Source organism: Embiotoca jacksoni, unplaced genomic scaffold (assembly GCF_022577435.1).
Source record: "Embiotoca jacksoni isolate LCO1_2020_lvr unplaced genomic scaffold, fEmbJac1.0.p SCAF_17, whole genome shotgun sequence".
Lineage (NCBI taxonomy): Eukaryota > Metazoa > Chordata > Actinopteri > Embiotocidae > Embiotoca > Embiotoca jacksoni.
The window spans coordinates 12,695,096-12,720,889 of NW_027185307.1; the positions used below are offsets into that span (position 1 = coordinate 12,695,096).

Genomic DNA, 25,794 nt, shown 5'->3' on the forward strand with positions numbered 1-25,794 from the left:
CACTCACTTGAGGACAGCTGGAGATGAGAGGGGAGTGTGAGTGCCAAGTGGGTAAGTTGACTTATCAAAACATACAGAATAACTGCATGTTGTGCTTTTAGTGCACATCACACATCATATAAGTCACATTCAAGGACATAAAATCAGCAAAAACGTTGTCATATGCGAGTTTGTAGTACAAAACAGACCACCATCTGTGACCATGCTTACAGAGTTTTCGTCTCTCTTATCTCCAAAATGGGTCGAGTCATCTGAACAGATGATGAAAGGGCTAGTTTGTATTTGTAGTGGGGACTGATAAGGATAAAGTTAGCTCTTTCAGACAACATTTCCTAATTTTTTTTGTGAAAGATAAAACAAAACAATAGACATTGCAGCTAAATACCCAGGCCAAGATGAGGTCAAGCGGCAAATATACAGAGTAAAATGATGAGATGATCAGATACTGTTTAAGCACAATAACTTTTACAGGGTCACATTTTCCATTGACTGGTAAGTAGCTCTACAATAACCGTAAAGTGAGGATGAGTGCCCAACCTAAACGCTGCTTTTTCAACACTATAAAGAGAAGGGCACAGGAAAAGCTGAGAAGTGGCAAGACAGAATGGAAGGATATTGAGAGGAGAAATGGCTGTAAATCTTTTTTTTTACAGCCTGGAATCCACCTACAACACTCTCCACTATGTCGCTGCAATCACATCTGTGCACTCACACATTACACAACAGGAAGTCGCAGCCCCTATGCGCAGGCGGCTGTAACATTTTCAGTGTGTGTTCTGTTTTATGTTAGCATTGGTGCTAGTTTTTTACTGTAGCAGAATCTGCTGCAATGAGATATATTAAAAGGGGAATAATAGAGATGTAAATAAAACAAACATTTTGTGACAATTAAAAAAAATAAAAAATACTGTGTAATGAAATTTGGTAAAAGGTGCAGAGGCAGCAGTGTGTTATTGTGTTTTACCTTGTAATCCTCTCCCAGGTGTGAAGCACTTGGTCTGCTCAAATGCCCGAGCCACTACCGCTCCTCTCAACATACTGGTGATTGAGTCCACCTGAAGAAAACACAAAGGTCAGGTTGGTACACTTGATACAGTTTCCCACTAAGCCAAAATCTAAATTTTGCGGACGGAAGCAGAAACTGCTGCCAGACATAAACAACACCTGCTTCTCTCGCTCTCTCTGTAACACACACACACACACACACACACACACACACACACACACACAATCCCACAGAGCCCCAGTGAACACAGTTTGCTATGTGGTAAGTAAACAAAGCTGTGGAAACTGCTCCACAATAAAAGAAATGACAGGAAGCAGCCCAAAAAGCGCAGAGACAGCAATGCATCAGGGTTTGTTTTTTTTCTGCTTTTCCACTGCCAATGGAAACATCCTCACAGAACTTCTCGTGGGTGGCGAATGCCTGTGTGTATAGGTGCAATCAGATCTGGTTGACCTTTGGTCTTAAGGTTCCAGAGAGGTCAAGGGTTATCAAGGCTTTCACAATTTACCCTTCCTGAGCACAATTTTTTTTTTTTTTAAATTCAAAAATCCTGCTCTCCATACACAGCAGTATAAATAAATCTGATCTCTAACAACAATAATTTGCACATAAAAACTTGTTTGCGTTTGAAAATAATAGTTGAATTTATGATGATGTGCATTTTGTAAATGGGCTGATACATCTTCTAATTGGGTAAATAATGCGTCAGACTTATGAAACTGAGGTCATTTTCAATGTATCACATAATAATAACAATAAACAAGTTGAGCATATTCCTTAGGGGATCAATTAATTTATAAGACTTCTCAGTAAGACAAAACACATTTGAAAAATGTTCTGGGAAAACAACTTTTAAGGATTTTAAAAATATGAGGTAATGAGAAAAGTTATTTCTTCAGCTTCCTACTAATAAGTTACATCAATCACATTTGTAAAAAAGATTAGCTGACCCACCTGGCTAAACAGATGCTCAAGAAAGCTGTGAAGTTTCTTCTGCTTATCATGGGACAGCCACACACTGGAGGGCATCTCATCTCCTGCAGAAGTTTGATCACAGCTCCAGCATTAGTCCTCAACCGTACTGTATTAAATAATACCTGTGCTGTCCGTGGTTTGACAGCAGCTACTGTACATGTTATTGATGAAAGAAAAGCCAGTATTTGTGTCAGTTTATGTTCTTTCTTTCCATGTACTGAATATTTTCTTTACTTCTATGGTAAAGAAAAAGAGGCGATATCTGACATCACATTCAGTGAGTGTTGCTGCTGTGAGTGTGACGGCGGCATCTCAAGTGATGGTGGGAAAGATTATTTGACAGGATACACAATTGTGTAAGATACTTGTCACATCCAATGGGATTCAACTTCAGGACTCCAGATTTTCCTTATTTATACGGGCGCTAGATGTCGGTTAACTTTAAGACAGAACTGTGGGTCGTAACAAGCTGCTTGCACAAAAGGAGGAGAATAATGATTGTGTCCAGTGTGTTGCATTTGTGTACCTGAGTCCATCTCGTCGCTGTGCACGTAGGAGCTGCAGTGACTGCTGCAGATACTCGTGAAGGAGGCGATGGAGTTTCTGTTGCTGTTACAGTCACTGATGAGAAATTTTAAGGAAACAGTTCAGGAAACAGTATCCTAAAAATGTCTTAAAAGTGCATATGGCATGGTATATTAAACTATATTGTATGTAAATACTGTAAAGCATTCATGTTAAGACTTCCTCTGAAAGTATTCCATGTACATCTTGTGTTTACCTGTATGAGTCTCTGTTGCTGATTGTGTCGTGTCCAGAGTCCTCCTGCTCGTCCCCTGTCACATTAAAACACACTTTCTTCCCGTTCTTTTCACCTTTTTCCCCCTCACTCTCTGCAGAGATGTAGCTTTCAGGGGTCCTCATCTCCGACATTGGAGGATGGGTGATGGAGGATAGGAGGCTGATGTTGCGAGAAGAGGAGGGTGAAAAAAAGAGGAGGTATTATTTAAACCTATGGCTTCATTAAAACACAGAAAACACAAGACAGCATGACAAAAACAGCTCCTTTCATCAGACTAATGCTACACAGAGAGCTCTTAAACACGTCCCAGCACCGTAACGTTTGGAGCTGTACATACAGTATGTACAGTATGCACCGGAGCCTACACACACGTAGTCGACTCCAACAGCTAACTGAGTGGGCCAAACTAAACCCCAACCTGTTTGTGTTTGGCTTCCGCACAGCAGCTTCAGATGGTCAGGGATCCACCTTGTATTAATAGGTTCAAACACGTAGCGAAGGTGCAGCTGTGTCAACAAGCTGCAACCAGGCTGCAGAGATCAGCTCCCCGCTCACTATTACCGTTGGCTTGTATTCTATTAGGCAGCTATCAGAAGAGCAGGAAGAGGCGAGACAGGATATTTTCACAGTTGCAGCAACACATGTTGGCATTTAAAGTCATGTTCTAATAAATGCTTAAGGCTAGGACTCTTTTTTTTTTTTTTTATCTCTCCCCACGCACACACTCTGACACGCAATGTCTGTTTACATTTCAGACTTATTTCTATTTGCGTCTACTTATATTTTCCATTGTGTCATACCATCGGCCCTCAAGACGTTTCATAGTGGAGGCAGTGTGGAGGGGCTCCTGGAGGCCACTTGGTGCTGCATCAAAATAAACAACCTGTCTCCCACATGCCAGCCAAATGCATTTCAGATTTATGCTTCTTTTTATGATTTTAAACACTTCTCCTCTCCCCCACATTCCTCTCTCTCCACTGACTGCCTTTTCTACCCATTCACACGCTGACTAGGCCACGAAGATGTCCTCATTATGGTCCACTCCAGGAGCCACCACAAAATGCCCCTCCAAAGCAGAGTGGCATTCCATCGCCATGGAGAAGCTCTCCAGGCTCTGTGATTGGCTATCGGTTAATAAAACAGTGAGCGCAGTTTGGGGCCTTTTGGGGCGCAAACTATTGGAGGGAGCAAGGCAGAATAACAATGACTGGATCACAGAAGGGCCTTCAAAAATAGAAAGAAAGACAGGAAAAAAAGCAGAAAACAAAAGAACGAGAGTAGGCCAACGCACACTCCTGCTTATTGCAACAAATCACAGAAAGCTCTTTAACCCACTTCCACACATGAAACCATTAGACTTTAATCGCTTGCAACGCATCTATAGGTGCATCTGCATTACAATGCTCCACATCGGGGAGTTTCGTGGTAGACCATTTGCATAACGCTTCAATCCACAGTGAGATAACTAAGTCAGGGGGCCCTATATCGCTCTCAACCTGCTGCCAGTCATGACGTTATTATCATGTGCACAGAATAAGGAAAATATATGAAAATGGAGAAGGGAAGTGGGGAGGGGTGGTATTTACTCCAGGAAGGGAGGAGATCCTGATATAAAGCACGTCACCGCACATGTCCCCTTCTCTGTGGCCCTGAGACAAAGGTTCACAAGTCGCTACCTTAAAATGGATTCCTTGAGAGTCAGCCAAGAAATTATGTAACATCATGCTACGTCCACTTGTTTTCTTGTCCTAAATTACTTAAGGATGTTTCTAATCTACTATCAATGCACTGAACTTCCTCTCGTGAAGCTGGGAACAGGAGAGGATTGTGTTTGACATGGCGTACAAAATAGCCACTTCAGTTTATAATTATATCATTTAAAAGTAGTGATGTCAGAGTCGGTCACACCCAGTACAGAAAAAGAAAGAGACACAGGGAGTGAGGGATGTCTGTGCCATCGTGAGCTGATTGGTGCGTAGATACAACGCTGTAGAGGAAATGAGACAAAAACACAGACGGACAAAACTAGGGGAGAGAAGAGAGGGAGGCTGGGGGGGTGTGGTAGCAGTAATGAGCCTTGGTCAGTCAGTGAACAGGTTAATATACAAACTAATCTAATTGAGAGCTCAGGAAGGCTCAGCACATCCACAGAGGTCAAAGCAATGCACCCGCACTGCAACACAACTTATTAGTTTCAGTGCTGCGAAACACTAACGCCCACCCGAACAGCTCACCCTTAACAAGCTCCTGAAGTGTGCATGTGTGTCTACGTCTGCATGTTTGAACAGATAGCAGACGGTAAAGGTCATTATCGCCTCGCTAGATGTGTCTCGGATGATTAGAATGTGCGTGGATGCGGCTAAGCTAATTGGCACCGACAGGAGCACGACAAAATTTGTCCAGACTCAGTCATTACGAGCCCGGCTGTGGACTCTTGTCGTGATTACCACGGTGAGGTGACAGCTCCATTCCATCAAGCAACTTTTAATGTCATTCTCCAAAATGCGGCTGCCTTAGCTGAGGAGACTCCTAATGGCTAAATCAATCAAATGATCATCTAGAAAATTCAAAGCTCGCATTGTAATCAGTGATCTGTCCACAAATAGTCACCCACTACTCCAGCAGAAATTTGTAAATGAAATTTTTTTTTTATTACTTAGAAAAAGATACCATTAAGTGTACTATTAGTGGCCTATGTCCACACTGTGTAAGCATTCATCAGTGGTCCATTGTTGGTGAATGGTTTTTCCAGAGGGCACCTGGCCTAATCACTTCATTGAGATTGTATTTCCTGGTCGGTGGCAGTTGGAGGAGGGGGTGGGGGTAGGACTGTAGCAGTGTTTCCCATTTCCTTTCTGTTGCCTCCTAACAATAAACCTTGCATCAATGCCAAAAACATTTAAAAAATGATGAATACAGAGAGGCCAGGCAGAAAACTTTGATCTAACACATACATACCTACAGTGGTGTGAAAAAGTGTTTGCCCCCTTCCTGATTTCCAATTTGTTTTGCATGTCTGTCACACTTAAATGTTTCAGATCATCAAACAAATTTAAATATTAGTCAAAGACAATACAAGTAAACACAAAATGCAGTTTTTAAATGAATGTTTTTATTATTAGGGGAGAAAAAAAATCCAAACCCACATGGCCCTGTGTGAAAAAGTGTTTGCCCCCTCCTGTTAAAACATAACTTAACTGTGGTTTATCACACCTGAGTTCAATTTCTCTAGCCACACCCAGGCCTGATTACTGCCACACCTGTTCTCAATCAAGAAATCACTTAAATAGGACCTGCCTGACAAAGTGAAGTCGACCAAAAGATCCTCAAAAGCTAGACATCATGCCGAGATCCAAAGAAATTCAGGAACAAATGAGAAAGAAAGTAATTGAGATCTATCAGTCTGGAAAAGGTTATAAAGCCATTTCTAAAGCTTTGGGACTCCAGCGAACCACAGTGAGAGCCATTATCCACAAATGCAGAAAACATGGAACAGTGGTGAATCTTCCCAGGAGTGGCCGGCTGACCAAAATTACCCCAAGAGCGCAGTGACGACTCATCCGAGAGGTCACAAAAGACCCCACGACAACATCCAAAGAACTGCAGGCCTCACTTGCCTCAGTTATGGTCAGTGTTCATGACTCCACCATAAGAAAGAGACTGGGCAGAAATGGCCTGCATGGCAGAGTTCCAAGACCAAAACCACCGCTGAGCAAAAAGAACATTTAAGGCTCGTCTCATTTGTGCCAGAAAACATCTTGATGATCCCCAAGACTTTTGGGAAAATACTCTGTGGACTGACAAGACAAAAGTTGAACTTTTTGGAAAGTGTGTGTCCCGTTACATCTGGTGTAAAAGTAACACCACATTTCAGAAAAAGAACATCATACCAACAGTAAAATATGGTGGTGGTAGTGTGATGGTCTGGGGCTATTTTGCTGCTTCAGGACCTAGAAGACTTGCTGTGATAAATGGAACCATAAATTCTACTATCTACCAAAAAAATCCTGAAGGAGAATGTTCGGCCATCTATTGGTGACCTCAAGCTGAAGCCAACATAAATTCTACTATCTACCAAAAAAATCCTGAAGGAGAATGTTCGGCCATCTATTGGTGACCTCAAGCTGAAGCCAACTTGGGTTCTGCAGCAGGACAATGATCCAAAACACACCAGCAAGTCCACCTCTGAATGGCTGAGGAAAAACAAAATGAAGACTTTGGAGTGGCCTAGTCAAAGTCCTGACCTGAATCCTATTGAGATGCTGTGGCATGACCTTAAAAAGGTGGTTCGTGCTGGAAAACCCTCCAATGTGGCTGAATTACAACAACTCTGCAACGATGAGTGGGGCAAAATTCCTCCACAGCGCTGTAAAAGACTCATTGCAAGTTATCGCGAACGCTTGATTGCAGTAGTTGCTGCTAAGGGTAGCAAACACTTTTTCACACAGGGCCATGTGGGTTTGGATTTTTTTTCTCCCTTAATAATAAAAACCTTCATTTAAAAACTGCATTTTGTGTTTACTTGTGTTATCTTTGACTAATATTTAAATTTGTTTGATGATCTGAAACATTTAAGTGTGACAAACATGCAAAAAAAATAAGAAATCAGGAAGGGGGCAAACACTTTTTCACACCACTGTATCTGATTTAAATATACTGTGAACACACCTTTATGCACAAATTGTCTCTTTTCCAAATTGGAAGAGAAAACCACCAGACTGAAACAGTTTTGTTCTCCTCCACCCTCTGTCTTTGTCACATGCACAGCGCAAACACAGGTGCTGGAGTAATGACCACACCATGTGCCAGATGCAGCACATGGACCACGCCAGCTGCTAAGGTTACGGCTTGTTATGTGAGGCAAGCTGGTTTCAAAGTAACCTTAAAATCAAATCAAAGAGAATCAGTCGGAGGGTATTTTCTTCCCATCATAAACAAAAAGTGATTTGATGTGTTTTCAATTTCACCCTTTGTTTTGCAATTTGTGGAGAATATGTTCAAACAGATTTATTTCAAGTTAGAGCCCATTTTATGAAAGACAACGCTCTACCTTACATGGAAATGTTTGCATAGAGTCGTGCACATGAGAAGGTAAACGTGGGATTGTGCGCGTGTGTGTGTGTGTGTGTGTGTGTGTGTGTGTGTGTGTGTGTGTGTGTGTGTGTGTGTGTGTGTGTGTGTGTGTGTGTGTGTGTGCATTTCTGTTTGAGAATTTGACACGCAAGTGACCGTACAGGTACATATATTATATATAATTTTAGGTATGAACATGTCATCACTCACTCGTGAATATGGGCCCCATGTGTCTCCATTTCCTTGACAACAGCAGTGAGTTTGTAGAGAAGTTTCTGATATGCATCCAGGGTGACCAGGTCTTCTTCTCTGAGCAGGAAACGAAGGCCATGGCCCTCAGTCCGGCCCAGGCTGTGACCTGATGGTGCAGCCATAGTGGTGATGGTGTGCTGGATGTTTACCATGGGATTCAGCTTACCTGAAGATAAACACATCAGGAAAAAAAAAAAAAGCACCAGTAAACATTTTAGTTTTACTATGAATATGTAAAATTCTGCGTAGGTGTTTTTAATGCTGACCCTGCTCTGCACTGCTGCGTCCTCCTTTCTCCAGAGTGTTCTTCCTGTTGTCCAGTTGCACACCAAAGGCACTACCCAGAGAGGTTGTGGTCTTGGGGTAGGACACCTCCATCACGTTGATATGACAGTTTGTGGGGCAGAAGTCGCTGCTATGGAGGGGGGACACCTTGGCCTTGGCCTGCTTGAAGGTGGGCCATGCCCTGTTCTTGAGTACCCGGGAAAACTGATATAAAAGAACAAGAGAGATACCAAAAGTTTAGAGCTAAAATATGTCTATATATTTTCTTTAATGTGGCTGATTAAGTTAAAAACCAAATTGAGATTTTGCACCATATTGGCAATTACTGCAGGGAATGTAACCCTTCAATATTCTTGATAGGTGGCTGATAAGTTTGTATTAGGTTAGATAGGTAGTTACTTTATTAATCCCCGAGGGGAAATTTTTTTCGCTACAGCAGCATCAATAGTCTTCAAAGGCCGGGATGAGAAAATGAAATACATTTAGAACAGGAAGGTTTTGGAATCTTAATCTTTGCATTATTTAGCTGACGTGTTCCTCAGCCGTGTAAGAATAAGAGGCTCCGTGTGAAACACAGGACAGAATATATGTCAACTAAATGTGCTGTTTTGTTTTACATATACAAGATCTGGCCGAAAAAGAGAAGCACGAACACTCATTACTGTACATTTCTAACATTCCTGCTTTTTAGATGGCAGCACAAATATTTAAACCAAATCAAAGATTCAAGGCAGACTCGTCAGATTATCATTGCTCTCATATGTGAAGAACTCCAGACCCCAATACAACACTTCATCATCTAAATGGATACAAACCGAGTTAAAATAGTGCACCACGGCTCATATCATCATGTTGTAATTGTGATTTGATGTGTAACATGTGCAACAACCTCCAGATTGTAAATTCCTGTTTTGAATTTGCTGCAGAGGAACTGTGGTTTTATTTTTACCACTGTAATATCAAACACATTTTTTCCATTGAAAATGATGTTGCTTCAAATATAATAAAGATTATTTCAGACAAGTTTTCAACACATGGATCCTGTGTACACTTGAATAAATTCAAATCCTCCACCATGGCTGAATACTACACAACTTGTACAAGACATCAAACTCCATCCAACCTTGCAATGAAAATAAACTTCCTTAACCTGCTGAAAGATAGAATCTCTATGTAAAACACAAAGCACAGGGAGTCAGGAGGTCTGCTCGGATCGAATTGTTTTTGCAATTTTTGGTTGCACTATCCTTGAACTCTCCATCACAGGGTCTGCATCCTTCAAGCAGATGCTACAAGCCATTGGATCTGTTTCGAGCAATTTGGGATGACAGACAATGCAAGAATTAATGAATTTGTATGTTAAATAAGGAAGTTAAACAGCTCCCCAGTTATCTCAGATAACTGCAGTATGAAGCTGCAGCTCAAAGTACGCTGATATGCTCCAGATGGGCAATGAACTGACTGTCTCTGGAGTTTGTGGAGTCACCTCGATGTTTCCTGTCTGTTACGTCCATGCCCAAGTTCACATCTCTCCTTCTAATCGCTTTGTTTTGTCTTTCTGTCCCTCTCTTCTTTTATTTTTTGCCCCCCCCTCCTCCCTCCTTTCTCTCTTGGGGTCTGAGGAGGAATGCTCTAGAGCACAAGATCTTACACAACAAAAGTCCTGGCTGTGGCTTTGCATGGATATTTATAAATGACTGGTAATTAATCCAAGGCCCGCTCTAATATGGAGTCAGATCTTTTCCCTCTCACGCACACTTGCATGCATTGTTTTGCCTATAGACACATGCTTGCAGATGTGAATGAAAAGTGATGAAACAACGTTGGTACTGTCAACAACTAGCTATAACCTAATTACAAACACAGTGCTAGCTAATACTACATATTGTGAACATAGTCACAAAGTCAGTGACACAGTTTGGAAGCCTGTGGCAGACCTTTAGTCGAAATATTTCTTATAGGACAGTGAGAAATGATTACATTTTCATATAGCAGCCTCCTGACATTTGTGCTTATTGTTCAGCTTGTTTGCAATGTGTTGAAGGAATGATGCACTTTGACATGTTGATGTCAACACAGTGAGAAAACAAGCATTTGCCTTTTCAGTATGTTTTCTTCACTTGTCCGGGTCCTTTATGCAGGAGTTTCTATTCAATCACAGCCGGTGTGTAGTGGAGGTCACTATAAAGGTTTATCACACTGCATCTATGTTGATTTGGTTCAGCAGGATTTCCACTCCTTTTCACAGCAGACTCACAAACTATGTAAAAGTGGCATTTCCACTCCAGCTGCATCCTGTTTCAATTATTGTCAATCTACGGAGAATTGCTGGAGACAGAGTCAATATTCATGGTTTCAATCTGTGTAAAATTATACATATGCAGTTGGCCGTGGAGAAAAATTGAATCCAGAGTAGAGAGACTGATGAAGGGTCTCTCAGTTTTTCATCAGAGCAGCTCCGGATGGTTACCTTTCTGTAGTTGGTGATGCGTCGGTTGATGTGCTCCGCCCTCTCACCATACATGGCACTGAAGCGTACCTGCAGCTCCTCAGGGATCACATCACAGCTTGAACTCAGCCTGCCGCACATCTGCACTACCGTGTCATCGTTACGCGCCAGCACCTCCAGGATCTGGTCACAGAAAAGGTAAACAAACACAGGAATGATGAAATTCAGCACAAATGATTCAAAAATCCCTTTGGGAGCAACTAATGGGATATAAATTAACTACAAACCTCCGTATTCACCGGAAAACAAACTGAAATTCGCCTGAAGAGCTGATTGCAGCATTTCATGAGCAGTTAAACTAAAATATCTGAAATTTCCATGTGCTCGTCATAAATCCATGGAGAAAAACCCAGACTGTGACACATATGCTGTACATATGAAGACTCTGACTCTACAGATCAGAGATTAGATATGCGGAGCATGACAGGCTCTGAGCCTACTTAATCAGATGCCCAGTGGAGAAGAGAATAAAGCAGGGGAGGAAATGTAACAGCAGGAAGAGACTGAAGCCCGAGACAACCAATGCGCCCCGACAGCTTTACTAACATTAAAATTCAACATCACAGAGATCTCAGAGGACGACGTGGAAGGCTGGGGCAGATGTTTATAATAACACTAAAATTACGCTCACTTTGGAAGAACGGGAAACTATATATCGAGAGGGGATATGGTGAATTTTATTTTTATGCATGTCATTGGGTTTCATTTAAGATGCAGCTTAGAACACAGGAACTATAAGTCCAGACTGGTTTAAGACATGCACTCAACTTATGATCTGAGCTAATTTGTTATAAACAAGAGAGATGTTCTTTATTATGGGATTTGACAGAAAGAGCCAGCAAAGTGTTTTTTTATTTTTATTTTCTACATCAAGTGTGAATCTACTGTATGTCTGAGTGAATCTTCATTCTTCCGTGTATCTTAAATCAATAATGATCACTTTGTGAACAGCACTGCCGGGATGTAAAAGCATGCACTTAACCCGGCTTGGAAGTAACATGACTAAAATAAAGCTGTCAGTCTCAACGAGCATTAAGTTCCTTAATCTACACAGCAGGAAAGCTACTACTTTTTTCTGAACTGAAGAACTCAAAGACTTTACATTGCCATGGAATTTATGTTGGAGTTTGTGTGAATCATTTCAAACTGGAAAAATGCCATTACACAGATCTTTTGAATGATCAGTCCAAATGTGATTGCAAATCTTACTCAGATTTCACTTTCATTCAAATAGCAAAAATATATTAAAAAAAATTATAACTTGTCATTTTTTTAGTTAATCTTCTGCTCCTCTTGTCATAGTTTGTTTACATCGTGATTGTTATCCCCCATTAAACGAGGTGCAGCTCTGTGGTGATAAACAACACTATCTATCATATATCATATCATATATTATACTTGTTATCTCATTTTCTTTTTTTGCTCATGACCACAAAGGATTGAAAACAGCATCATTTCACAGCCTACATTTGCTGTATAAATTAAGCTAAAGGTGATTATGATTAGTTAAACAGGACATTTCTCAGGGGCTGAACAGGGCTGGATTAACCAACAAGGAGGCCCTGGGGCAAAAATGAGCCGTGGGTATGTCCAGGTTCCCCCATCCGGTGTAGAAGACTCCGTTTATTTTACCCAGGGCACCAAAACTTAACCTGCACTCTCCTGCTGGAATAAAAGACTTAAGACTAATATTAACTAAAACGATAAAGGTATTAAAACTAGATTTTGGACGAATGGCTCCCAAACGAAGACAGTATATCAAGTTTAGGTATAAAAGCAAATATTTTGTGCTTTAACTGTGAACCATCCAAAACAATTTAATTAATCAAATTATCACTTTACTAAATAACAAGTTGTTGCCACAAAGTGAACTGGGCACCTGCATTTCCTGCCTTAAAACCAATCAAATGCCAATAAAATTGATTGTTCTATGTTTCAAAAGAAGTTTGTGTCCAACATTATTAAACACCTAACCAGATGTTCATCCAAGCAATCAGCATAAAGTCCAGAGAATTATATTTAATCATTAATCATCCAGTATGGAAAATGAACTGTAATGTACTGATGATAATTACACTGTTCACAAGGTCAACAACACAGATATTACATCACATCTTTCAGTCTGTATCCATCCCACTAAAAGTTTGGATTAACTGAGTGGACAGAATACCTTTGCAGTGAGGCTGAAGAATCCCTTGGGTTCAACCATCTTCTCCATCACGTGACACTTGATTCCAGCTGTGCTGTCATACTCATACACCACTCCGTACTCCAGGTGCACATTGTCTACTGTCAGACTTACATGGTCCTTCTTCCCGTCAATGATGGCTATAGTGTTGAATTTGTCCATCACCTCTGCAGTTGGAGAAACACAAAAAACATTGGCGTTTATGTAAATATGCAGACAAACAAGGCAGGACACATGTAGGAATTACTGAAATTATGTACTGATTATGTGATGCAAGTGTTTCCATCATCACACTTAGCACTGTAGGAGGCATCAGACCACAAAATCTGTAGAAGATTTCAGAGAAAGACCCTCTGCTTGTGGCTTCCTTCCATCTACCCCCAGAAAATGACAAGCAATTCCAAGAGCATTAAGTTAACCGGCCCTATGCTAACGCAATGACTTAATACCGCAGTAAATCGTCCTCCGGAGCTGTTTGTTATGAAGGGAATTGTTTTCCCGTTTAATGTTCTCATTGGGATCTATAAATTGTTGGGGGGAATTAACACTTGATGAGCCAGAATATACGTCTGTTCTCAGACTAACACGTTCCAGATGAGCCTGCTTGGTGCTGTGTCTCACTTGTTCAGTGAGGAAGGCAAAGAACTTGTGTTCATGCGAACAGGCCTGCGTTACATCCACAGACACCTTGAGCAGAAATTTATTTTCCCAAATGGGTAATTTACATGTATATTGTGAATGTGCATGTGTTTGTGTGAGAGAGTGTGTGTGTGTGGTCACCTTCCACTTTGCACTCAAATCCATCTCCGTTCTCTTCTGCGGTGGGTTTCTGGTTAGTTTTCTGGTTGTCCTCCTGGGCGTTCTCGCTGCTGTTGTATACCCACTTAATAGTATCTTGCTGCATGAAAAATCCAATAAAAGATTCCATTTAGACTTTTAATGAAAAGAATTTCATAATAATTATGAAATAGTTGAGAGGGGCAGAATTTTCTATTTACACTTTGAACGTTTGTTAACTGTGAAACAGATGTGTCCTTTCACTTAGAATTAAATTGACTGAAGCCATTACAGTACCACATGTACACAACTGTCAACACACATCAGTCTGCAGTAGCATCACTCATATCCCTCCATTCTCACTTGTGATTAACAGGTGGCACTTCTTCTGTTCTGACGCGATAGAAAATATATAACTGTGTGCACACAAGCCGAGGCTGGGTGTTGTTTAGCTGACTCTGCCCTGATATGGTGTACAATGTCACAGTTGGTTTGGTAGAGCACACAGTGAAAAGCCTTTACAAACATATGGAAACATGGTGCTTGGTGTGACCGCAAAAGCAATCCGATGCCAATCTCATCAACCCACTCTAGCATGCCGCACAGCCCTCTGTGTATATGTGTGTGTCTTTGTGTGTGTCTGTGTATCTGTCTGTGTTGGCTCTCCACACCCAAGCCCACATTGGGTTTTCTGCCAAGGCTACATGCTGTGCCTGCCTACTGGTCTGTGGTCTTCTAGCGTACAACCGCACACATAAAGACACAGGGAATGAGAAAGAGAGGGCGGTTCCTTCGTGACCGTACTTGATATAAACCAGATCTCCAGTAGTTCTGGAACACTGTTGTGCATCATTAAGCTTGAAGTCCCAATGGGGCGCAATTATAATGACACACTACACTAACTCACACCATACACACACCCTGGGGTTTCTATTTTCACTGCTTCCCACCTTCAACAGGTGGACTCAGCTTGCTCTCTCCTCCTACACTCATCTGCTGTCAACTGCCCCCCCCCCTCCCCCCCCTCCCCCCCCCCCCCCCCAAAAAAAAAAAGTTGTCTCCATCTTTCTCCAAAGCTCTCACCCACCCTGAGCTCCAGATCCTTTCCCACCTCTCTGCAATCTGCCAGTCTCCCACAACAAGCCAACCACTGTGCGCCAGAGGTCAGCGCTAAAGGAGCCAAAACTACTATTATTTCTGTGTAATGACCCAAAAAAAGGAAAGATGGAGTCACAGAGTGAGAAAAAGTGAGATATCAAGGCAAACAGGAGCTATGAGGTCTGTCTGCCATGTTTATTCTCCCGGTAAAGAGTCCTTGTTTCCCTCCTTTTCTGCAAGCTCCCATATTCCTATCAATTTCATTACATAACAAACAGATCAATCAACATGCAGCTGAAAATATCACCACCAGCAAGCAATCATTCTAAAACCATGACTACAAACAAAAATAAAACAGAAAAGCAAGATATAAATCAGTTTTTCTTGCATGTATTAAAACTTTTTTTTGTGTAACACTTAACACTGAGTAACACCAGCTCCCTCCAAAAACTGGGTTTTTTCTGGAGTTTTTCCCTTCTTGCCTTTCCTTTCTGTTTCTGCTGTCTCACCTGTGTGGGTCGCCTGTACTTCCTGCACGCTGTGACATGAGCGATGACGCTGGCGTGGCTCTCCTTGCTCACATTGATGCCGTTCACCTTGATAATGCACTGGCCCGGGTGGAGACCAGCGGTGGCTGCCACCGTGCCTGGCGTGAGACAGATAGAAAGGCATAGAGAGAACAGAGGGGTGTCAAGGGCAATGACTTCTGCACATCCTCATGCAGGTGCAAGCTGGAACAGGATGAAAAAAAACAAAACAACAACAAGAGCACATCCTAAAATATAATTGTCACATCTTCCATATCCTGTACACAAAAGTGGGTTGAACAACATTCCTTTTTCTTCTTTGTATTTACAACTTTGTTTCCTGTTTTGGTAGCTCAGGAGGAGTGTGAGGAAGAGAGTGGTGTGAAGAGTAGAGAAGTTGTTTATCTGGGGTAGGCGAGGGCCTCTCTGAGGGACGTGATTCAGACCATAAGAAAACTTCAAGGTTTACAGCTATCAAAAGGAAGCCCATGTCAGACTAAATATTCCACCCATTTCTTTCCATGGGCCCTTAAACACACCATGCATAGATCATCACATTGCAATGTAAAGAATTTGTAATGCTCTGGCTAAGATGGTGAGCAAGAAATTATTAAGCTGTCTCTCTACTGCCTTAACTTGAATAGGTAAAGCTGGAACAGACAGGTTAAGTATAGTTAATAATATAATAAACAATAACACAATAGGGATTGTACAGTATAATTGAGTACTGTACAACATACAGGTATCTAACATTTGCATGTTCTCTCCATGCCTGCGTGGGCTTTCTGCAGCTTCTCCTGCTTCCTCTCATAAGTCTCTCGGCCAATGTCAGCTGGCACTGACTCCAAACCCCCCGTGGCTGTCTAAAAGGATAAGCAAGTAAAGCTAATGGATGATAAAGCACAATAATCAATAGCTCTCTCAACATCCAGTCTCATTTGGTTTCTCCTCGGAAAAATTCTCTGGTAAACAGAATGTTAAGTGTCTAATGTTTACAGAAAAAAGGTTTTTTTGTAATACTTGTAAATACAAAATACAGATAGTTAACTAACTGCTATAGTTCATATTACTTTATAAGAAACAGGACTGATTCTACAGCTAAGCATACAGCTCTGTGAGGGCACTTCAAGCTAAATGCTAAGATTAGTATGCCAAAATGTACACAATAATAATGCTATCCAATGTTGGTGTTTAGCAGGTTTAATAGCAGGAATAATGTTCAACACATTTACTATCTTGATGTGCCATTAGCATGGTACACTCTATTTATCAGCACCAATGTGGACATGAATATGTCATATTTCACGACAAATAAATGTCAACATTGAGGTGGTGCCTATTAGGAAAAGTCAGAATCACCAAAGTCATTAAGATTTATCTTCTGGGCACCATTAATGCGGTGGACCAACTGTCTCGCAAGTCTAGGTAGAATTCTTACTACAAACCTCATTAGGAAAAAACATGTGAAAGCATTGTAGGAGTGGCAAATGACCACAAATAATACTGCCTATAAAAAACAATGAGGAAAAATTGCCATGCAGAATTAATATAATGTTAAAGCTATCTGTAGAACTGCTCCTTTTCTTGTCTGTCAGTTTGTCTCTCTCTAATTGGTATTGTTCCTGCTCCTGTTGACCTGAGACACCGGGGGACGGAAGCTGTTATGACAATCCAAAGAATTAGACACCTACTACAGTATGAGCATTGTCTCCGAGGATCAGAGCATCTACTTAAACACACAGCAGGTTCCCAGGCAACCATATCAAGTCAACACATGCAGACACACACATGCACGCTCACACACAAGCACATACCTTGCACAATTTCTACTCTGCTATCTCACCTAGATTGCTTGAAGAAAAAAACAAGATTCAATTCCCCTGAGAACAGCCAGACAAGGCTACGGATTGTTTTCTGATTGGACCTTATCTTGTGCCAGCCCTGATCGTGGAGCTACTAAACATGTCGGGTTAGGTAAGAGGATGGAAAGAAGGACTATGATGAATTCACACCAAAAAAAAAGCTGAGTGTTTTCCCATCACGTAGAACAATTGAACCGCTAAGGAAAAATGTGAATAGGTACATGGAAATCATTGTGATCATATCATGCCACAGCCAAGTCACGAACACCCCTAAAGACTGGTGCAGCAGCTGCATGCCAGCTGTGCCACTCTAACAGAGAGGCAAAGGAAGCCTTTTGCTGATGAAGCCAGATAGCTCAAGTCATTGAGATTCTCTTACCTCTCCCAACAGCGTGGACCACAGAAGGGCCAAATCCACGGATCTGAAAACCCAACCCATCAGCCGAGTCTGGGATTTTTACCGTCCTGGAGACAAAAAGAGTAAATGTATCAAGCTGAGACAGCAGACAATGAGATGTTTTCGACAGGTCTGACTTACTCTCTTGGCTTTGTGCTAACTAGGACCCTGAGGGGGCCCTTGCTGTTGAAGCATTGCCTGAGGAGAACTTCCACTTCAGAAATAGGCCTGAGGAACACCAGGTCTCCGTTTATGGCAAACAACTTCTTCCCTACTTCCAGGCCAGACATCTTACAGAGAAGAGAAAAGAGCAGAATAAAATAATAAAGGTCATGCCTTAGGTTTTAATGTCACAAATGTTTGTCTTGTTTTGCTTCAAATTACCTTTTTTTTTGCATCAAAACACAAATATTCTAAACTGTCTATCACAAAGAAAAACGTACACAGTCTCTATAATGGGACACAAGACAGGATAACTTTTGCCTGTCAGTATACAGCTGGATCCGCTTGTGGATTTCATCATCCCAGATTGAATATTTTAAGGAAATCACACGCAATGCAAGCCAGACCTTCCCGACTCGTTCAGTGCTACTTTAGGACTGCAGGGAATTATGGGTCATGCTCTCAAACCGATCACATTTGCCTTCAAAACTCCAGTGACCCATTTTCAACCAGCAGATCAAAGCTAAGCACCAAAGGAGACCTACAGAATATGGCGCCCTTCATTACGCTCGATTTCTGCATGAAAATGCTGAGGGCAGCATGGTTTAGACACTTTTATATACAGTTAAAGTATCCAGTGGATGTATCTATATGTGAAAACTTCTGAGTGTGTATATGTAGTCTCACCTCAGCCGGAGAGCCCTTCTCCACATATTTGATAATGGGGACTCGGTTCCTCTCTTCCAGGGTAAAGCCGTAGCCTCCATCACTGGGCCTTATCTGGAAAACAACATGTCTCGCATCAGCAAAATCCCGAGCCAGCAGACCAATACATTTTCACAGAGCAGAAACACACCACACCAGAAGAAGATACTGGTACAGACAGATAGCAGACACTGTCGTATTTGCGCACTCCTCTGAAAAGAAAGCTTTTCTCGCTTACTGAGGTAAAAAATTGACTTTTGCCGTGTTATTACTTTTCCCTCTCATAGCTGTGTGCTTCATAATGATTTACTGTGCTTTTAGTTTGTTCAGAGTTGTTGGCAAATTATAGCAAGCCTTAGCATACTAGACAGACTGTGACTTCATCAGTCATTAAGCCACCGAGGAGCGCTCACCAGGAGAGACTTGGAGATGACGTTTTCAACTATTTTTAGGTCATGCTTCATGGGTTTGTGTTTGGTGTTGGACCCCTCCATCTCCTCGTCAGCAAAGAAGCGGAACAGTAAGGGCTCATCCTTGAATTCACTTTTCTCCAAAACTGTGGTAGGGAACAACCATGTATGAATATTAGTTTAAAAAAAAATCAACAACAACAACAGAACATAAACTTACAGATTATATTTACTCATAATTGACTGTATTTTAACCCAAAAAACAAAATGTTCAACTTGAGACACTAATGAAAATTATAGAATATGATGTTCCAGTAAATCTGCTACAACCCTTGCTTTTATTATTATGGTGTATATATAAATATATATATATATATATATATATATATGACACACACACACAGACATTCTGAGAAAGGGAGATCCTGCTTTTATGCCAAAATATCCACCAATTAAAAAAAAAAAAAATAGCCAGGAGGGGAAAAACAGAGTTTCCTTCAAACATTCCCTCACTTCATTCCCCTCAAGATCAGATACAGCACCAACAGCTTTAATAGCTACATCGTCATGTCAAATAACTTACAGGCACGAATGGTAAAATTACCCTGTAGGCTGTGGAAGTGAAAGGAAGTTTGATGGCTGGGGCTGCCATGTTCTATTGATGTACTGGTAATTTGTAGTGTGAGGCTTGAACTGTGGGTAGTTTGGAGCAGTTACATCATGGGGCTACAAGGAGACACGCTGTGACTCATACTGTAGAGTGCATGATGTGGACTTTGGCACGAGGGAAGTGTGGAGTTAAAAACAAATCTGACTCTCATAAACAAACTGTAACCATGGTTACTGTCCGTACAACATCCATGTGTTCTCTTTTTTCAGACGTCAAGCAAACCATGCTTGTACCCAGAACTCCGTTACTTAAGAGATGTATATGCACGCAAGTATGCATGAAGTTAATGATGGTATGCATGAATACAGCCACACACATGTACAAATTTATTCACTGGATTGGAAAAAAGTTCTATTTCTGCAGCGTGTCAAAGGGATTATGAGTAGAAATGGAAAGAGAACAATAGTGGTTGTGTTCGAAAGCAGGATGCGAAATGCCAGGCGCCCTCTGCACGGTTTCTACAAAGCATTCAACTCTCATTTAGTCAGTGATGGAGAGGACTCAATGGTTTGAAATCCTTAGAAGTGAAATGTGCTGTACCGTGGTGCATGAAGCCATTGTCGCACAGCTCCACCCCCAAGATCAATGCTTCCTCCCTCGTCCTGCAGTCCCCCTGCACCAGAAGACAAGAGAAAGGGGGGACACACAGGAGAAATGAAACAGATATAAGCATAAAGAGTGGATAGAGAGAATGAGTCGAGGGAAAGAAGGAAAAGGAGGATGAGAGAAATTAAAGGAGAAAAGAGAGACAAAACAAAGGACATTGTGTGTTTTGAGAGCAGTCAAAATGGCACACTCACACCCCTCCTTTGTTCCTGCATCCAAAAGCCCTGAGGCCAGCACAGCCGCTCCATGTTCTATCTTAAACACAGCCAAAATCAAGACTACACAGTATAATGTGACAGCTGTAGAAGTCCCACTGAAGGAGCGAGAGCTGTTCCATATATCCTGCATCAAACACACTCATAGACTACCATAGATACACACACACATGCAGTTATATGCAGACACAACCACGTGATGTCTGCCATTGATTCTGTGGTGTCTGCCATATATATTTCATTTCTTTGTTGTTATCTTGTACAGAAATATCAATCTGTCAGCCTCAAAGCTTCCTGTCAAATTCATTAAAGCTTAGCTGTCCAATCAATTCTGCTTTTCTTTCTTTGTTTCCTCCTGGCTCCACTGAGAGCCTCAAGTCTGATGGTTTCTTTTCTCTGCTGCACATCTAAAGTGACTGACCTATTATGACAACAGCCACTTCTATCTTCCTTTCTGTTTCAACTTTTCTGTATTTCCAAAAGAGGGCAAATCTGTTTTCAATAAACTCAGAAACCATTGGAGATTATTTAGAACATGTCAGGGATTAGGGTTTGGTAAATAGGCTGAAATCAGTATCATAGTATAAATATGTTTTTCCAATAAAAAACAATAATAAGGGTATATACCGTAAGTCTCCAAACTGATGTTTACTGTAAATTTGAACTGTTTTATTGCTATTGAATCAGTTGCTGTTCAGTCACAACTTTCCTGTCAAGATTCATTTAGACAAACAGTATGTTCATGTCAAAAAGGCTACATTTGATGACGTTATTGGAGCAGTTTAAGGGCTTACCTGTGCAATAAGCCAGTCTATCAGCTTGTTAGCCATGACCACTGATTTGTAGGTCCGCAGATGATAGTCCTTATCCCTGTATGGGCACAACAGCAGAGAAATTCAATAAAGGGATTAGGAAAACAATTTTGTATTATACTATTCACTTTAATAAACTCAGGCAGTGAACATATAGATCAGTAGTTTTTTTTTTGTCTATTTAAACACAATGCCTATAAAGGGGGACTAATAATTCCCACTGTCAGCAAGGTGCGGCCACTTTTCAAGCACTTGTGCAATTGTGTCATAAATCTTAGTGAATTTCAGACATTTGGTGACAGCGAAACAGCATTCCAACCAGTGTTTGGCCCTGGGGTGCCCCATGTCAGCATGGTGTTGCTTTTCTCAGTGTTACCCACACAGCCACACTTTGCCAGACCCCGAGAATGCTGTTTGAAATGGAGCCGTGACTTTCCCATGAACACTGGGGCCTCCCTGGGGACACACAGGGGCTGAGCTTCAGTGCCGGGAAAGTCCAGAACCACCGTGACTTACACCACTCCACCGCTTGGACCGCATGCAAACACTCACTCAGACACACACGCAACCAAACAAACACATGCCTCTCTAGCACACACAGTTCACACAAGTCAAAGAAGGCTTGTGGGCTGAGTTAAAGTCCAATCTCAGCTGTCTGGTGGTTTCTGAATGTGAAGTGGGAGAGGCCAAACACTGCCCTGTTTCTTCCACAATGAAGCATTCTGTTACATAACTGCATTTGACAGCCTGTGTTCATCTCTGATGAGGACAGCAGGATGGGTATTAGCTGTTGAGGCAAAATGTCGCAAATAACACTTTGACCAGAAGAGGCAAGAGGTACCCTGCTTTCCCCCTGAATGGGATACTTGAGTCAGGAAGGCTGGGGCTTCAGCGGCTGGTGCAAAGTGAGGCTGTCAGAGTGAAAAATGGAGGGTAAACAGCGGTCCAGTGGGCAGCCATATGTCGGGGATGAGGAAACAGCAGTTTGAGGAGTAACAGAGGGAAAGGTCAGAGAGGTGGTTTTTAACTTGCAGTCCAAAGAAGAAAGTTTGCCTTGGCATTTTGTGATCCGTAATGTAGACAAAGGTTGTATTTTATTTTGAAATAAATTACACCGAGGATGCTGAAAGCTCACGCTTTAATCAACTGTCCACTCCTGATGAACTACTCAAGTGCAAGGCGCCTTATCGTTTGTTATTTTCAAAATCCTACATCCAGAAATATTGAGTTTCGGAAGGATTCATCAGTATAATGAGGAAAACTTGTCAACATTTCAGATGCTGAACTGAAACAGCAGCTTTTCCTTTCTGTGTGAGGACATTTTATGAGACCTTCATTGTATTGTATAGATTTGCAGCCCCTCTTGTTTGCATATCTAAAAATTTGTCTCATTATTTATTTCAACACTTAACTGTGTGTACACAGCATTAGCCTGCAGTGGACATCTGAAACTATGCAATGAGATCCCCTGGAGAGGATGGATTCACACACTTCTTGAGAGGAAAGAAGGGGCTTAAGGGTAGAGTGGGGGGGAACAGAAGCTGTATAGGGAGTGTGGGGGCTGCGCAGTGTATGCTCCCCCATTTGCTTCATCTCTCTGGGTCTGCCAGGAAATTCCACCTAATTAGGCAGGGGCTGGTCGCTCCAATTAAACTCTGGCATTCCCAGGCCCTGTGATGCATTGTACTGGGCTCTGAGTGCAAATCCACTGCTCAGATATGCTGGCTAACAACACACTCAACTCCAGCAAACTAACTACAGTTATTACGTCAAGAAGTTTGGCCTGAACCCAAACACCAAAGGGCTGAATTCTGACACCTTAAACATACAAACACAAATTCACCCTTTAGGCTGATTAGCAGTTGGATCAAACAGAATTACGGAGAAGCGTCTGTGCCGGGATACGTGAAGGATCAGCGCACCCCCTTTGGCGATAGCACAGTTTTATAGGTGTGAAATTAAAGCTTTTCTTCAGGCCATTTGAAATTCAGCATAAACATCCAACAGTGATGCGGTGCTTTGCAGTAGAACACATTAGCAGCCTGCACCTCAAACGCTGATCAAACAGAATTCAGATGAACAACACACAGAAAACCGAAGGAGGCCAACAAATTACTCCAAGAAGTAGGTTTTTCATTACATATGAGCAAAATTAACTGACTATTTCATGGGTGAGTCGGGTGCCTCTTCTTTGACATGTTACCAGTAATTACAGATTGTAAGATACTGTAAGAAGTCACTTCAGTTTCATAATAGAAAGCTTCAAACCAACAAGTCTACCCTCAACCCAAATGTCTTTTTTGCATCATACTGCATGTCAAAGATTTGCAATCAATGTTGTTCTCCTACAGAGGGACTGTGTCTCAGGCCTTTCAAAACACAATATCAATATGCTGTCAGTCACGCTCAGTGAAATATGTAAGACCCATTCATTGTATTTGAATACAATAGAAATAAAGTCATTTGTAGCTGTGATGAATGGATTGAGCCATGTGACTCAAGCAAAGTATAGACATACAATAAGGTCCGGTCACCTGGAGTTTATAATTTAGAAAGAGGGGTATGTAAGAAAACTGGAAAGTTTGATATCAGAACTGAAGATCCACTTATCAGCTTTGAAACAAGCTCTCAACCACAGCAGAGAGTAACGTTTTCTTGGTTTTTAAGGAGATTGATGTGTTGTCATGCAGGATCAGAAGCTTTCTTGAAAGCATTTTTAGGAATTCTCATCTGTGTTAGCTCCAAGTTAAAACTTGACCACAACCAAGGACAACTTTCATGCAGATGAAGACCATGTGATGTCATTAAAAGCTCTAGGAAAAGCTAGAAGGAAGACCTTGTAAAGTGATCGTATTCTATTCTTGTTGAAGTACGATTTAGATGGTCAAGAATGAACTTTAATGCTCATGAAAATCATATTATAGGACCGAAATCTTCAAACTAAAATATGTCCATCCAATCTAGATACTACTGTACAGTATATATTATTTATATCATTTTCTAACTCATAACATTGTTTATCATACTAACATATTCTCTCAAAAGTACCAAGAGACATTAATTATGATATTAGCTGTTTATGTGTGTCCATGACGGGCTCAAGCTACTTAACATCTCACAGACTCAATCACCTTCACAGCATGTGTTTTGAGACCAGACAGATAAAACCTGCCATGCTCAATCACCCACAGGAGCCGCCTCACTCCATCACCATCTGTGCCAACTCCTAATAAGTCAGTTTCTCTCGAAAAACAATGAGCTCATAGTTCACCGTGAATTTTCTCTCCTTCACTCTGGTTGATTTGTGGCGGGACTATTTTTAGGTGCAAAAGCCGGATGTGAAGCTATCGGGCCCCACCTGACTCGTTTACAATGGAGTGGAAAAGAAAATGGCCGCTAACCTGATGACAGGAGTGAAGAGGCTGTGAAGACGGCAGAACAGTCGAACGCCCTGAGAAAACAGGAGAGATCATTTATGTTAGTTCAGCGCTGTATGTGTGTAAAATGTGATTTTAATTGAATGGATCTTCACTGTTACATCATTACCTTGGATATGACATCATGCATGTCACTTCTAGGGTGGTAGGTGCCATCGTCATAGCGAAAGCGGTACAGTACAGGCTCGGGCTTGAACTGGTGTTTGTCTGTGACTAAAAGAAAAAGGAATTCAAAACATAAAGAGGTTTCTGACAGGAGATGTGCCAGAATGAAAGAAGAAACGAGTGAAAAAGTCTCAAACCCCCACGGGAGCTTTACTCATCTTGCTTTCAATTTTAAAGTGTAAGAGGTTTAAAAACATATTCATGCCAAGCAGGGCTGCATAGAGAAACAAGCTTTCCCGACAAGAGGAAGACTCCGACCTCATACAAAGTGGTCGCAGATAACACAGCTGCTCAGAGCTTTGAGCTTTGCTTGCTTTAGGGGACTTTGTTGTAGACCCTCCAGCAGAAATAACAGCTGGCTCTGTATTCTTGGCTGCACCCATGCAGGTTCCATTAAAGGTATTTTATGAAACAATATTCTATAATTTTTTGCATGGGGAGTTCTCACTGCACCGTGAGGGAGCTCAGAGCGGCTCAGAGTTATTCCTCTCTGTCAGGAACAGCTTGAAGGCCAATCTCATTTCTTAGTGTGGTAGCAATAAAGTGCCTCTGAGTGATTTAAGATACAACTTGACTTGGGGCCCTACTCTTTTGAGGAAAAAAAATCTGTGTAGAGCAGTACGCACCATTTAGTCTGAATGTACAGCATTAGCCAGCTTAAGCCTCATGCGCTAAACACACTTGTTACCCAAAGCCACAGAACAGCCACTCAGAAAATATTACACAAAGGCAAGAAGTGATTAATATGTTTAATCCCTTACCTAAACATTGTGTCAAAGGGGTGTTTAAAAAGCCACAGAACAGCCACTCAGAAAATATTACACAAAGGCAAGAAGTGATTAATATGTTTAATCCCTTACC

The 25,794-nt window shown here is 41.5% G+C and overlaps 1 protein-coding gene across 2 annotated transcripts in view; it reads right to left on the reverse strand.

The window, feature by feature from the left end:
- prex2 (phosphatidylinositol-3,4,5-trisphosphate-dependent Rac exchange factor 2) overlaps positions 1–25,794 on the reverse strand; it is an 86,679-nt gene that overhangs the window by 27,953 nt on the left and 32,932 nt on the right. For both annotated transcript variants that reach the window (XM_069151674.1, XM_069151673.1), the window contains 18 exons: positions 24,878–24,981; positions 24,733–24,782; positions 21,314–21,389; positions 20,239–20,311; positions 19,032–19,174; positions 18,601–18,693; positions 17,893–18,041; positions 17,734–17,819; positions 15,475–15,611; positions 13,871–13,988; positions 13,073–13,257; positions 10,864–11,025; positions 8,375–8,597; positions 8,067–8,274; positions 2,763–2,942; positions 2,508–2,602; positions 1,961–2,043; positions 965–1,055 (listed from right to left, as the gene is read on the reverse strand). In XM_069151674.1, the coding sequence (XP_069007775.1) occupies positions 965–1,055; positions 1,961–2,043; positions 2,508–2,602; positions 2,763–2,942; positions 8,067–8,274; positions 8,375–8,597; positions 10,864–11,025; positions 13,073–13,257; positions 13,871–13,988; positions 15,475–15,611; positions 17,734–17,819; positions 17,893–18,041; positions 18,601–18,693; positions 19,032–19,174; positions 20,239–20,311; positions 21,314–21,389; positions 24,733–24,782; positions 24,878–24,981 (2,256 nt within the window). The remainder of the gene's footprint in view (positions 1–964; positions 1,056–1,960; positions 2,044–2,507; positions 2,603–2,762; positions 2,943–8,066; positions 8,275–8,374; positions 8,598–10,863; positions 11,026–13,072; positions 13,258–13,870; positions 13,989–15,474; positions 15,612–17,733; positions 17,820–17,892; positions 18,042–18,600; positions 18,694–19,031; positions 19,175–20,238; positions 20,312–21,313; positions 21,390–24,732; positions 24,783–24,877; positions 24,982–25,794) is intronic.